This window comes from Dendrobates tinctorius, unplaced genomic scaffold (genome assembly GCF_039654945.1).
Source record: "Dendrobates tinctorius isolate UK_male_01 unplaced genomic scaffold, ASM3965494v1 ptg000082l, whole genome shotgun sequence".
Taxonomy (NCBI): Eukaryota; Metazoa; Chordata; class Amphibia; order Anura; family Dendrobatidae; genus Dendrobates; species Dendrobates tinctorius.
In genome coordinates this window covers 23,585,834-23,598,282 of record NW_027361750.1, presented here as the reverse complement: position 1 = coordinate 23,598,282, position 12,449 = coordinate 23,585,834, and the positions used below count along the sequence as shown (strand labels likewise).

At 41.6% G+C, this 12,449-nt stretch overlaps 1 protein-coding gene across 2 annotated transcripts in view; it reads left to right on the top strand.

Annotated features, from left to right (window-relative positions):
* Positions 1–11,411, top strand: part of LYN (LYN proto-oncogene, Src family tyrosine kinase) — a 101,658-nt gene extending 90,247 nt beyond the window's left edge. For both annotated transcript variants that reach the window (XM_073583982.1, XM_073583981.1), the window contains exons 11-13: positions 5,080–5,233; positions 7,167–7,298; positions 8,624–11,411. In XM_073583982.1, the coding sequence (XP_073440083.1) occupies positions 5,080–5,233; positions 7,167–7,298; positions 8,624–8,826 (489 nt within the window). In that variant the 3' untranslated portion in view covers positions 8,827–11,411. The remainder of the gene's footprint in view (positions 1–5,079; positions 5,234–7,166; positions 7,299–8,623) is intronic.
* Positions 11,412–12,449: the final 1,038 nt, after the last annotated feature.

Sequence of the window (12,449 nt, the reverse complement as noted above, 5' to 3'; positions counted from 1 at the left end):
CTCGCATTGAATAAAGAAGGGATTATTTTACTGCATCACGGAGTGCCATCTATTTTTTTCCTCCTGGGCCTGAAGTGAAAAAATTTTGTAAACTAAAACCAAGGGAAAACCATTTTGCTGTGGATGCCCTTCAGATTTCCTGGAACTTCAAAATGGCACACACCTTTCCTCCGATAGTGTTGATACCAGTAGTCATGAGAAAGATCAAGGAGGGGCGAGGGTGATTCTGATTGCTCCATTCTGGCCGAAAAGACCATGGTTTTCCCTATTAAGGATAATGACTGTCTGTTTCATGGATCCTGCCAGAGATCCCGTACCTTCTCGCTGAGGGTCCAGTGTGCCATTCTCAAGTGAAGGGCTTCCATCTAGCAGCATGGAATTTGAGAGGGCAATACTGAATCAGAGTTTTTTTTCCAGGGTTAGTGTAAAAAGTAACCTATAACAACACAAATTTACGATTGGACATGGAAAAAATTCCTGGAATTCTCGGGAAAGACTTTGGAAAAGAAGGCTCCAGTCTGTTCCATCCTAGAGTAACACCAGAAAAGGTTTGCGCTAAGGTTGGCCATTAGTACCCTCAGGGTTTAGGTTTCAGCCTTGGATGCACTTTATAACTATAACCTCGTGGCTAATAAGTGGATTTCAAGGTTTATAAAATCCTGTGATAGATCCAGGCCAGTTGCAACTCCAAGAGTTCCCCCTTGTGATCTAAACCTAGTACTGGATGCAGTAACCAAAGATCCATTTGAACCTTTACAGGAATTGTTGGTTGAATATCTTCCCCTTTAAACTATTATACTGGTAGCACTGACTTTGGCCTGTAGGTTGAGTAATGTCCAGGCCCTTTCAATAAACCCTCCTTATACGCAAGTGTATGAGGATAGGGTTATATAAAGACCTGATCCGACATAACTTCCCAAAGTAGCCTTAACATTTTATACAGTAGGAGTCAAAAGATTTTCCTGCCCTCCTTTTGTAATAACCCTAAAATTTCAGGGGAGGAGAAATTTCACAGTCTTGATGATAGAAGAACTTTGTTAGAGTACATGTAAATAACTAGTCAGTGGAGGAAAATGCAGTCCTTGTTTGTAGCCTTTCAATGTAGCAGAAATGGGTACGGGATGTCAAAAAGTACCATTGCAAGGTGGATGAGGGAGGCTATTAGAGTAGCCCACTCTGCTAGCGGTGCTTCTATTCCTGAGGTCATCGGAGCTCACTCCACCAGAGCCGCTGCAATCTCCTGGGCAGAGAAAGCGGAAGTATTGATTGATCCAATTTGTAAGGCTGCTACCTGGTCCTCACACTGTACTTTCTTTAAGCACTACAGACTAGATCTATCCACCTTGACCTTTGGTAGGAGCGGTGGTCCCTCCCTAAGGTGTTGTTTCTCCATAAATCTCCCAGGTGTGCGGTCATGGGTGAAGGAAAAAACGTCAAGGTTAATTTACCTCTAGCCGTTTTTTCAGAACCCTTGACAGCACCCCCCCTTCTCACCTTATGGGTGTGCACTATAGATTGGGTGTTTGATGTAGTGTCAATTATGTATATAATGTTGTTGGAGGTCCTCTCATGCTCTGTAACCCAAGTGATGAGGGGGAGAGGTGCAGTCCTTGTATTTCAGTAGGTTTCCTGTCCTTGATGGGGGGGGATCACTCTCTCAGGTGTGTGGTCATGGGTTCTGGAAATAAAAGCTCAAAAAGACTGAACATATGCCATGCATCGTTCTGACACTGCAGTGCATATGTTCTTTAGCATTATTTAAAGAGCTTTTTTGGACAGGATTCAGTGTGGACCCTCCTGAAACAGATGTCTTGTGCATGAGACCTTAGTTGGGTTTACCCTGGAAAAGCTGTCTGTGTTATAATGACCCCTTCTGGCAGAAGAGAATGATTTACTTGATTGGCAGATTCACCTGCTGTTTACGGTACAGGAAACTGTTTACAGTGACAATATCCATCTATTAGAGAGGAGCCCGTAGTCCGCTCCTTTGTCCACTAATATTACTGAGAGTGTGAGTCTCTGGCTCCCAGCCATCAGTTTATATAAACCTAGGATGCAAACTTGAGTCCTCTACCTGTCCTCACTTTCAATGGGTCATTGTGTGCTGCATGGGCCGCGGCGGTCGTGTATTATGCCCTCATGAAGATGTTGACTGTTTATATGTAAAGGAGAACACACAGATGCCCAGACAAAGGGCTTGCTGAGAAACTAGGAAGTGGAGATAGGCATGCAAATTATACGTGTAATGGCCCACAAGAATGTGGAGGTTTGATAAAACATGGAGGAAAGCTTGTCTCCTTTATCTCCGATAACTCAAGTGGAAAGGAATGAAGTTTCAGCCCTTCTTTAGCCTGGGTTAATAATTGCCTGCTATTGATTCACGTTTGTTCCTGTACAGAATTCATTGCACAACTTTGTGTCTGACCGGCTGATGTCTTCTCCACTTCCGCATTCATAGGGAACTTTTCTAATGTTCCCTTTTATACTATACTAAGGTGTAATGGAAATTATTTATGAAATGTAATCATACACAAACCAACCAGATATGATTTCTGTATCTGCTCTGCTGTGTAGTGTACTGTAAGCATTTGGGCAGTGGTGTAAAAGCTGAAAATCCTCGTCACACATTGAATGGTAGTAATTGCCAGTGTATGCAGTGTGATAGAAATTCTGTCAGTTTTCGTGTCCTTCATCATCATCATCGCCAATTTGTACTATTGGGGGAACCTTGGAATCCCGGGTGTTCCAGTAAGGAATATGTTAGTCGACAACAGATCTCAATTAGTACTCGTGCCACACCTTCCTATAGTTACATATCGGAGCAGACTAATATTCGTGTCTGCGTTCTCCCACTGATGTGTGTCCTGTCTGTTCCTTCCTCATTTCTTGTTTCTGTCTTTCCCATTATGTGTTTGCGGTCATGCTTGCTTTGATCAGAAGGAAGAGGAAAGAGGGAATAAAAATGAGCTAGAGAGAGGGAGTCATGTTGAAGAAAATTGGCAAGCAGTTACTGGGTGACATTATATGGAATTGTGCTGACTAGGATAGCCCTTTAGTCCATGAGGTGGAAGCTATTTTTTAGTTCCGTCCTTCTGGGCTTTTTAAAGTGACAGTGCCTACGTAAAGACTTTATTAGACCAGAGACTCTTACACCAGCAATTCTAGTATCCAAAAATAGCTGATATCCACCACTTTCACCTTCAGAGTTGTAGAAGGTACTGTGGACACAAAGTGATAAAATGCTGTGGCACAACTAGTAGTCCAGTAATATAAGTTACTGGGAAATTCTGAGTGGTAGTGGCTAAGCGCCTCTCTGACCCATGGAGGTGCCTTCTTTGAGGCTTACAAGCTAATGCAGTATTTGATGAAGCCGAGTGAAGTGGTTGAGGGCCTCATCACCTGTTAATCACCTGCTCCACCTCTATTAAGCTGTTATTATCAAGGACACTACTAGTTTATAGTCAACAAGTTTTATATAAATTTTTGTTAGGGCTACAAATCCCTTGGAGTCCAATATATGGCAAGTGGTTGTAAAGCCCCCATAAATGTGCACCCAGATCTGAGCGTGAATGTTTCTCTGAATAGGGAGAGATCATTGCAGCTAAAGTTGGCACGTTTCACCATATTTTATCTAATATGTCTGTTTTGTTTTTTTAAACCTTCTGTTCTGCGTTGTCCACTTGGGGGTAATTTAATTTGTGAAATAGGAATTGGTGTCTAAAGCTCCCTGATGGAGAGCTTCATACACATTAGATGGCGGTCATTCGACCAACAGCCATCTCTCCTAACTTCCCCATACAGCTGAGCCGAACGTTCATATGTTTTCAAAGTGGAGATCGGAAAAAGCCTCTACCAAATCGCTTTGGCAGTGGCTTTTCTCCTGAAAAAGGTTGGGCAATGAATACAAAATGTCCAACCCTTATCTTCCCTGCATCATTTGTCAAGAAAGTCAGTAGGCCTCCATAAAGATTATACTGTTTGATCCTGATGATATTGGCATTTTCGGCCAACTTTAATCAAAAGTGTATTGAGGCCTTTTGTGGTGATAACATCAAGTTTATATAGTAGACTAATGGCAATAAGTTGACATTTGGCATCATCGTTACTGTAAAAGCTGCAGTATGAAAGAGGAACTGAGAGTCTTCACGGTCAACATGTGAAAAAATATAATGCAGCTCTGGAAGGGGAACTAACAGTCACAATGCTGCAAAAGCTGATTGTGTTCATAACTTAGGTATAGATTTATATATATTCTGTGTAATAAATTATAAAAGCCACACCTAAAATTGTGAGACCTGTGACTCTATTAGTGGAACTAATGCTGGCCATACCTGACATAACTGTTGGATGAACTCTCCATCCAAATTCCATCATAAACGTGCGCCAAGAGTTGGGTATGAATGTATATCCTTATAGGGCGAAATCAGTGCAGCTTAAAGGGATTGTCCAGTAATTGACAACCCTTGCTTAATCTCTTCAGTATATACGTATTTATACTTTGATAAAGTCCAACATGTTAGATTCTCATTTCCCCATTGTCTGCTTCTCCGTTAGATTGCCAGCAGATTACACTGAAATGTTTTGGATCTGCCATCGTAAATCTAGTGCGTATGGACAGTTTTTAACTTGCCTTGTGAGCTGATGCTTGTAGTGCATGGGTGTTTTGAACCCAAAAATACTTGGTTACATTGCCCTATATATTTTAGACATTTTGTTTACATGTATTATATAGGTTTTCTTTCCGCATTGTAGGGCATATTTCTCTTCATTCTGAGATCTTCAGGTTACTAAAAACGTGTTTTACCAGATCACCCAGTGCACAAAAATGTAAAATAAGCTGTGGGTCAGGTTTGTGTAGAGCTACCAGGTTCTGGCAGGGAAATAACCCATCATTTTATCAAGAATGAAAAAGCTGGGGAAAAAATAAAGCCGTACTGTACAGACATCACATAATTTTACTGGAACTGCCTTATTAATACTGTGCTAATCAGAAGAATCTACCCTACAGTGCGTCAGTCAGTGGGAAGGTATCATTTATGAGTAAAGTACAATATTCTCTCATTACGTAACCTCTTACAGATTGCCGAAGGAATGGCGTACATTGAAAGAAAAAACTACATCCACCGAGATCTTCGAGCAGCGAACGTGCTCGTTTCCGAGGCTTTAATGTGTAAAATAGCGGACTTTGGACTGGCTCGTGTTATTGAAGATAATGAATATACAGCGAGGGAAGGTATGGGCCTACTCATTGCTGAATGTCATGAAACCTGTTCTAAAATACACACTGTACCAGGGGTCTCAAACTCAGCAAAAGAAGTGGGCCGCACATAGAAAAAAATTGAAGTTGACTAGCTGCATTTTCAGTACAACTTTTTGATCACTTTTTATTCCATTTTTGTGTCCGTATAATGAAAAAGCTTTATTTCTTGTATTTTTTTTCTAAAGTGTTCAGCATGTAGGTTGTAGTACAGTTTTGTAGCTTTGGTCATTCCAGACGCAGTTCATTTCTTTTTTTATATAAAACAGAGCTTTTCTTGGCAAAATATTTTCGTTCTTTATTTCATACTTTTTATTTACTTTCAAATTTTTACTATTTTTTTCCTTACGCCCTATATGGGACTTTTAGTTGCCTGTCCGCTGATCTAATATATACTTCTGTACTGTTTTACACTGACACCTCACATGTTAGATCCCTGCTTATTGCATGGCCTTACAGGCCACCGTAGCAGCTGAGCCAAATTCTCCTTTCCATATTCCTCTATCATCAATGACCCTGCGGTGTGGGATAAAGGCACGTCCACTCCAACACACTGCGCTCTGAAACATTGTGGTTCAACATGATACCATTAATGGGTGCTGGCACGTTCCTCTTCTAGTTTGGTCTCTGCCACCCTCAGAATATATCGGGATCTTCTGTGCCCCGTGGGTCACAGATGATGGCCTCAAGGTCCGCAAGTGGCCTCCGGGCAACGCGTTTGAGACCCCTGCTGTACGCTTTCACTGTCTCATGCACTTTTGTGTCTGATATGTTCCACAATGGATGATCTAGCCCCCTTGTAAGATGCATGGTATATTAATGGAAGCTAAATCACCACTGAAGACATTTTGGTGGTGTTTGGAGCTCAGAAAACGCTTTGTCAAGGCGTGAGGCAATCATATGAAAAATTGGGAAGTCTGGATCAACTAATGGTAAACAGACTTAATTAACGGAAGAGCGTGATAGAGGATGAAACAAAATCATCATTACAGCTTACGTGATAAGCGACAGCGACGCGTTTCAGGTGCCTGCATGATTAAGGGTGCACAGTCACCTGAAACGCGTCGATGGCGCATCTCATGTAAGCTGTACTGCTGATTCTGTTTTATCCTCTATGACGCTCTTCCATGAACAAAGTCTGTTTTCAGTTAGTAGAGCTGGACTTCCCTTTTTCTTCAAGTGATGGTTTATTAATGCTGGTGGCAAATCTTTAAGAAGATGGCACACACCAAGCTTAACATTTGCCCCAAAGAAATTGTGAAAGTATAATACTTGTATTGCTTTCCACACTCTTGAAGTATTGCAATGTGTTATATGTAGAACAACTGGAAACGGACCGGCACAAGATACATGACAGCCAGGCGAACAAGTGTACCCCACCAATATTCATGTCATTAATTATAGATCACTCTCCTTGTATTTAGAACAGTGAGTAACTTGGGCCCATCCAACCACAGCCATATAGCTGGTGCCGTAATCCCTAAGGATGTGCAGTCATGTGATGGAAAAAAAACGTTGCATAGTCCTAAAAGATTTTCTTACAGATTTGCCGCAGATTTAAACATTATGCCTTGAAAAGATTGAAATTCCAAGTGAAAATCTGCAGAAAGAATAGACCTATTGAATATTGAAATTGAGCACTACCTTATCAATTCCTGCAATGATCTTTGTCCCAGCTTATGGAAGAGATATATCAATATCTCATACACTTTGATGCCGCTGTAATTTGCTACCGGTTTTTCTGCCTATAAATCTGGGAAGAACTACTTCCCAAGAGCCCAAAGTGAGAAAAGCACTATATAAATAGTGTATTGTACCATTTACCAGCACACAAGGAATCTCTTATGTTCTTCCTTCTGTTTTGTATGTCTTTTTTTCCCATGTGGGATTAATATATTTGCTGTTTCAGGTGCAAAGTTTCCTATCAAATGGACCTCCCCAGAAGCTATCAACTATGGGTCATTTACCATTAAGTCAGATGTGTGGTCATTTGGAATTCTGCTGTATGAAATTATAACATATGGAAAGATCCCATATCCAGGTAAGTTACAGATTGGTCGGTGCTAAAGGGGTTAACAATTTCTTTATAACAGATAGTGATCTTGGCTACTATCTGTAGCTTCCTACTTTCTAAAGATATTTGCATTAAAATGTAGTGTGCAGAAAAAAAAAATATCCAATGCAAATGTAATGCCTCAAGCATTTTGAAGAAATTGTCTGTCAGACATCCATTTATAAAATGGCCATTGGTAAAGCAACACTTTACACATGTATTAAAATAGGTAGACAGCCCTTCCATTTCTTAAGTTTCATAGATTTAAAGGGATTCTGTCACAAGGTTTTTGCTGCCCTATCTGAGAGTAGCATGATGTAGATGCAGAGAAACTGATTCCAGCGATGTGCCACTTACTGGCTACCCGCTATATTTTTTTGTAAGTTTTCTCTGCTGCAGATCTACTATTTCTCTGAATGCTGGGCTCTGTATAACTTTGGCCACAACCCTGATTAGCAGCTTTCTTTCTGTGCATAGGCATAAAGCTGCCAAACCATACAGAGTTCATGGAGGAGTACATGGCAGCAGGTTTACTAGTCCTCTGGTGATAATCTTCTGCTTATAATACTGATTTTATCAAAACTACATCAAGCAGTCAAGTAAGTGACACATTGCTGGAATCAGTCTCCATCATGCTGCACTCAGATTAGGTGGCAAGAACATGATTACAGATTCACTTTAAAGAGGCTGTCCACTACTTTTACATTGATGGCCTATCCATAGGCTGGGGTCTGGCACTTGGCACCCCTGCCGATCAGCTGCTGAAGGTGCCAGCAGCGGTAGCCGCCAGCCAGAAGTACTAGGTTGCGGAGCTTGGCCATCTACTTGTAGTGACCAGGGCTTGATGTTGCACATCCGCCTCCTATTGAATTGAATAGGAGGCAGATATGTAGTACTCCGCAGTGGCCACTACAAGTAGACAGCCAAGCTAAGCAAGTAAGTATTTCGGGCCACCGGCGCTGGCACCGTCAGCAGCTGATCGGCGGGGTGCCGAGTGCCAGACCCCGGCTGATCAGACATTGATGCCCTATCCTATTGATGGGGCATCAGTGTAATAGTATTGGACAGCCTCTTTAATGTTGCAAGAAGACATGTCTACCTGAGTTCAATCTATAACTAATGCGTTGTCCCAAAGGAAACTGTTGGAGATTAGCCTGCCATCAGCTAGTCATCTAGGCTGCCAACAAAATAGCGAGTTACCCCATTAATGAGATGACCCAGTAGGACTACATGTGGGGAGAGTTAAGAAAATTATGCAGCAAATATGTTTGCTAAATTATCATCTTGTACCTTTTTTCTTGTTATTTCTATAGGGATGAGCAATACAGATGTGATGTCTGCGCTGCAGCGCGGCTATCGCCTGCCACGCATGGACAGCTGTCCAGAAGAACTATATGATATCATGAAGCAATGCTGGAAGGAGAAAGCTGAAGAGAGACCGACATTCGATTACTTGCAAAGTGTCTTGGATGACTTCTACACCGCCACAGAAGCGCAATATCAACAGCAGCCATAGATCACGGACAAACCTTCTCGCTACTGTGTGCAAATCCTGGAGATTCTCTAGATCCTGAATCCCCACATCCAGCAGTGTACTGCTCTTTACAATGGCTGTCTGATGTGCAGGCGTCACACAATGTATGGCCGTTAGCGTCAGATTCTTTCGATGTGTGTGTGTATATAATGGACTAATTTAATCTGTTTTCTTTTTATGAGTATTTAAAATATTTTCTAAGGCCTAGCTGTGAATTTCCACCTGTTGCCTATTACAGCACGTCCAGCCGTCTGATGGGTTACTGCAATGTAGAAGATCGCGTCATTCATTCTTCAGTGATCTGTTAATATATAAGCTGAATGGAGATACATGTAAGGGTTTGCTTAGCGCGGCGTCATGGAACATTGAGTGTGCCCGATCTTTTGTAAGAGTGGCCAAACTGTCGGTGTGGCTCACCCGGAGATAATACGCATGTCATAGGTATGTCTGAGGTTACTGCATATACCATGCACGTAGAAAGAAAGCTAAAATAAGGCTGGCCGGGACAATGCTGCAGGGTTATCTGCAGTCCTATGCAAAACTATTAATTACATATTGTGAGTAAGCCGAGACACGCTCTTCTCTATTGCAGATTTACATGCTGGGCAAATTCCAGGTTCAAAGATATGAGATTTGCTAAGTGTTATACACTCAGGGACTGTAATAGTAAAACATTTGTTAATCCCTATAATCACCTGGCTATTGTATCAGAAGAGCTACATGTAATGGTTCAGGAAGGGTCGTGCAGTGGAGACGTAACGGCTTCTTATTTTATTTTCATTTTTATTATGCAGATAATAGCAAAGTGTCTTTAAACATGTTGGGCCAAAGAATCCGTTACTGCCTCTCCCCCGCAGGCCATATTTCTTTTTTTTTTTAAACTCCATTCCACTTCCCATGTATTTTTCTTGCCTTTTGGAACCAATATTTGATGTACAAGTCCTGTATTAAACCCACAAGTACTTGGTCTAACGATGCCACAATTTGCTCCTGAAAGTGGCAGAAAATAAACCAAATTTTTCAGATTTGAACCACACTTGCAAGAGTACAACTGTCCCATTCTTTTATATAATTTACCACTAATCCAGGCCAAACCTCCCCTACAACATCTCCCTGGCCGAGCAAAGTGGGATGTCCTTCAGCCGCGGCCTTTACGAAAGTGCGTATTGTGCAGCAGTCTGTAACTGTAAGCATCCCGTCAGCGGTGGCAGCATACTGGATGTGATCCCTTTTCTTACTCGAGGACCATTATGGGTGTATGTCATTACTTTGCTGTTTTGCTTTGGTTTTGAGCTCCCTGAATTAATCACAGTCTCAGCGACTTTTCTAGACTACACATGAAAGTAATGTATATAATGTTTTTCATTGAGTATTGTGAAATATTAACTTTGTTATGGAAGTAATGCTTTTTTATGTGGATAATAATATGCACCATGCTGTATAAAAGGCTTCCTCAATTAAAAAAAAAAAAAAGTCTGTGTGAATGTTACTGTTAAAAAAAACAATAGTAAAGCTAAACTTTTACCATTATTTAATTGGACTGTGCTTAAAGTGAATCTGTCATGATGAATAGTTTACAGGGGTTGTCTGGCAGTTCAGATCAGTTGTTTTTAACATGTTGCAACTCTGGGATCTGAAAAAAACTTTGATCCCCCAAAGTTTAACCCATTATATGTGATTACTGGTTGTTGGAGATGTCATGGTCATGCCAACCGGAGGTCCAGTGAATGCCCCCAGATCTGCCCTCCTTGTACAACCAGAGCTTACTAGAATGGCTACCAGCGTTACCACAATGCATAGGTATTATATGAGTGTTAAATAGCTTAAAGAGAACCTGTTAGTCAATTGACACAGCATAAACCATAGTCTGAACCAGAGCCTGGCTATCTTATTTCAGCTAGATATATTTTTCTCTGGAGTTCAAAGCCTGAGATAAGACTAGTGTGCGGACCATAGCTGAAGACCAGACTATTCTGGATCGAAAGGAGGGTGGATGCGCTATGGCCCAACGTGGCAAGCAGGTTTCTTCCTTTCCCCCAGCGAGCACTGATTGGAGGGCGCTCATTTTAAATACACGGTCACCTCTCACTCTTACACGCCCCCTGAAGAAGCTGGCTGTGAAGAGCGCGTCGGGGTGAGGGAACGTCAGAGCATATCTCGAGTGGCAGGCTTATATCATACAGGTAACAAACATTGATTTACACCATTCACCTTTGTATCTGGCTGCATTATTGTGGCTGCTATTAGCATTTACTTTTTGATTTAGTCAGTTCTTGTCTACGATATTAGTAGGGATATAGCAGATCCAGTTATGCTCCTGTCTTACTACTAGTAATTTTGCCTGCATGACTGCTACTACAGTGAGGGTCTTTTGGGTGGATTCATCTATATCCTGTGGTTTGTTACTTGCCTAAGGAGAGTGACTGTACTATTATATACCCTCTTTTGTTATCCATTGTACAACCCCCCAAAACTGTTGCTCGGCGTCCCCAAACGGCATTTCTGCTTCTGCTTTTTATATTGTGTTTTTAATAATATAATTGAATAAAAGTAATTATTTTATTATCTTTGGATGTTTTCTTTCTCTCCCATATTTACTTCATATGTGGGGTTTGGTTGTTATATAGTGATGAGCGAGTATACTCGTTGCTCGGGTGGTCTCCGAGTATTTTGTTGTGCTCGGAGATTTAGATTTCGTTGTCTCAGCTGCATGATTTGTGACTTGTAGACAGGCTGAATACATGTATGGAATGCCTGTTTGTTAGGGAATTCCTATATGTATTTAGCCTGTCTACAGGTCACAAATCATGCAGCTGAGACGACGAAATCTAGATCTCCGAGGACTCCAAAATACTTGGAGGACACCCGAGCATGCTCTGGAAAACCCGAGCAACGAGTATACTCGCTCATCACTATTGTTATATCTTGAACGAAGTGCCTTTTCTCACATAGGACATTGCTTTGATTTAATCATCTGATGTCGATGCAGGTGATTTAACAGATCTCTCATTATGGGTAAGGCCTGTCAGTTGCCTCCAGCAGCGCTGCAAGAAGCCAACTGGTAACATTCCAGATCAGTCTCATCTCTAACTATGGTCTTGGGCTGGAACTTCTATTTGTATTTGCTCTGTAAATTGACAGAAATTTTTTAACGTTTTGGTTCTCTGTTATGGGTATTATTTTAATCATAAGTAAATCAAACCCATTGATCATTCCAAAGAAGATGCCATTTAATGACCTACTAACTGACCAACTGACCTACAAAGCCGTCCATAACCTTTCTCCTCCGTATATTTCCGAACTAATCTCCCAATATCTTACCTCACGTAATCTCCGGTCCTCCTAAGACCTCCTTTTCTCCTCCACGCTTATTTGCTCCTCACCCAGTCACCTCCAAGATGTCTCCTGAATATCCCCCATCCTCTGGAATTCTGTGCCCCAACACGTCTGGTTATCCACCGCATTTGGATCTTTCAGATGGAACCCGAAGACCCATCTCTTCAAAAAAAAAAAGCTTACAACCTGTAATGACCACCCAGCCACCTCAACACCATCTGAGCTACAGCAACCCCCAACCTACTGTCTCCTTCCCCATAATCCTGTAG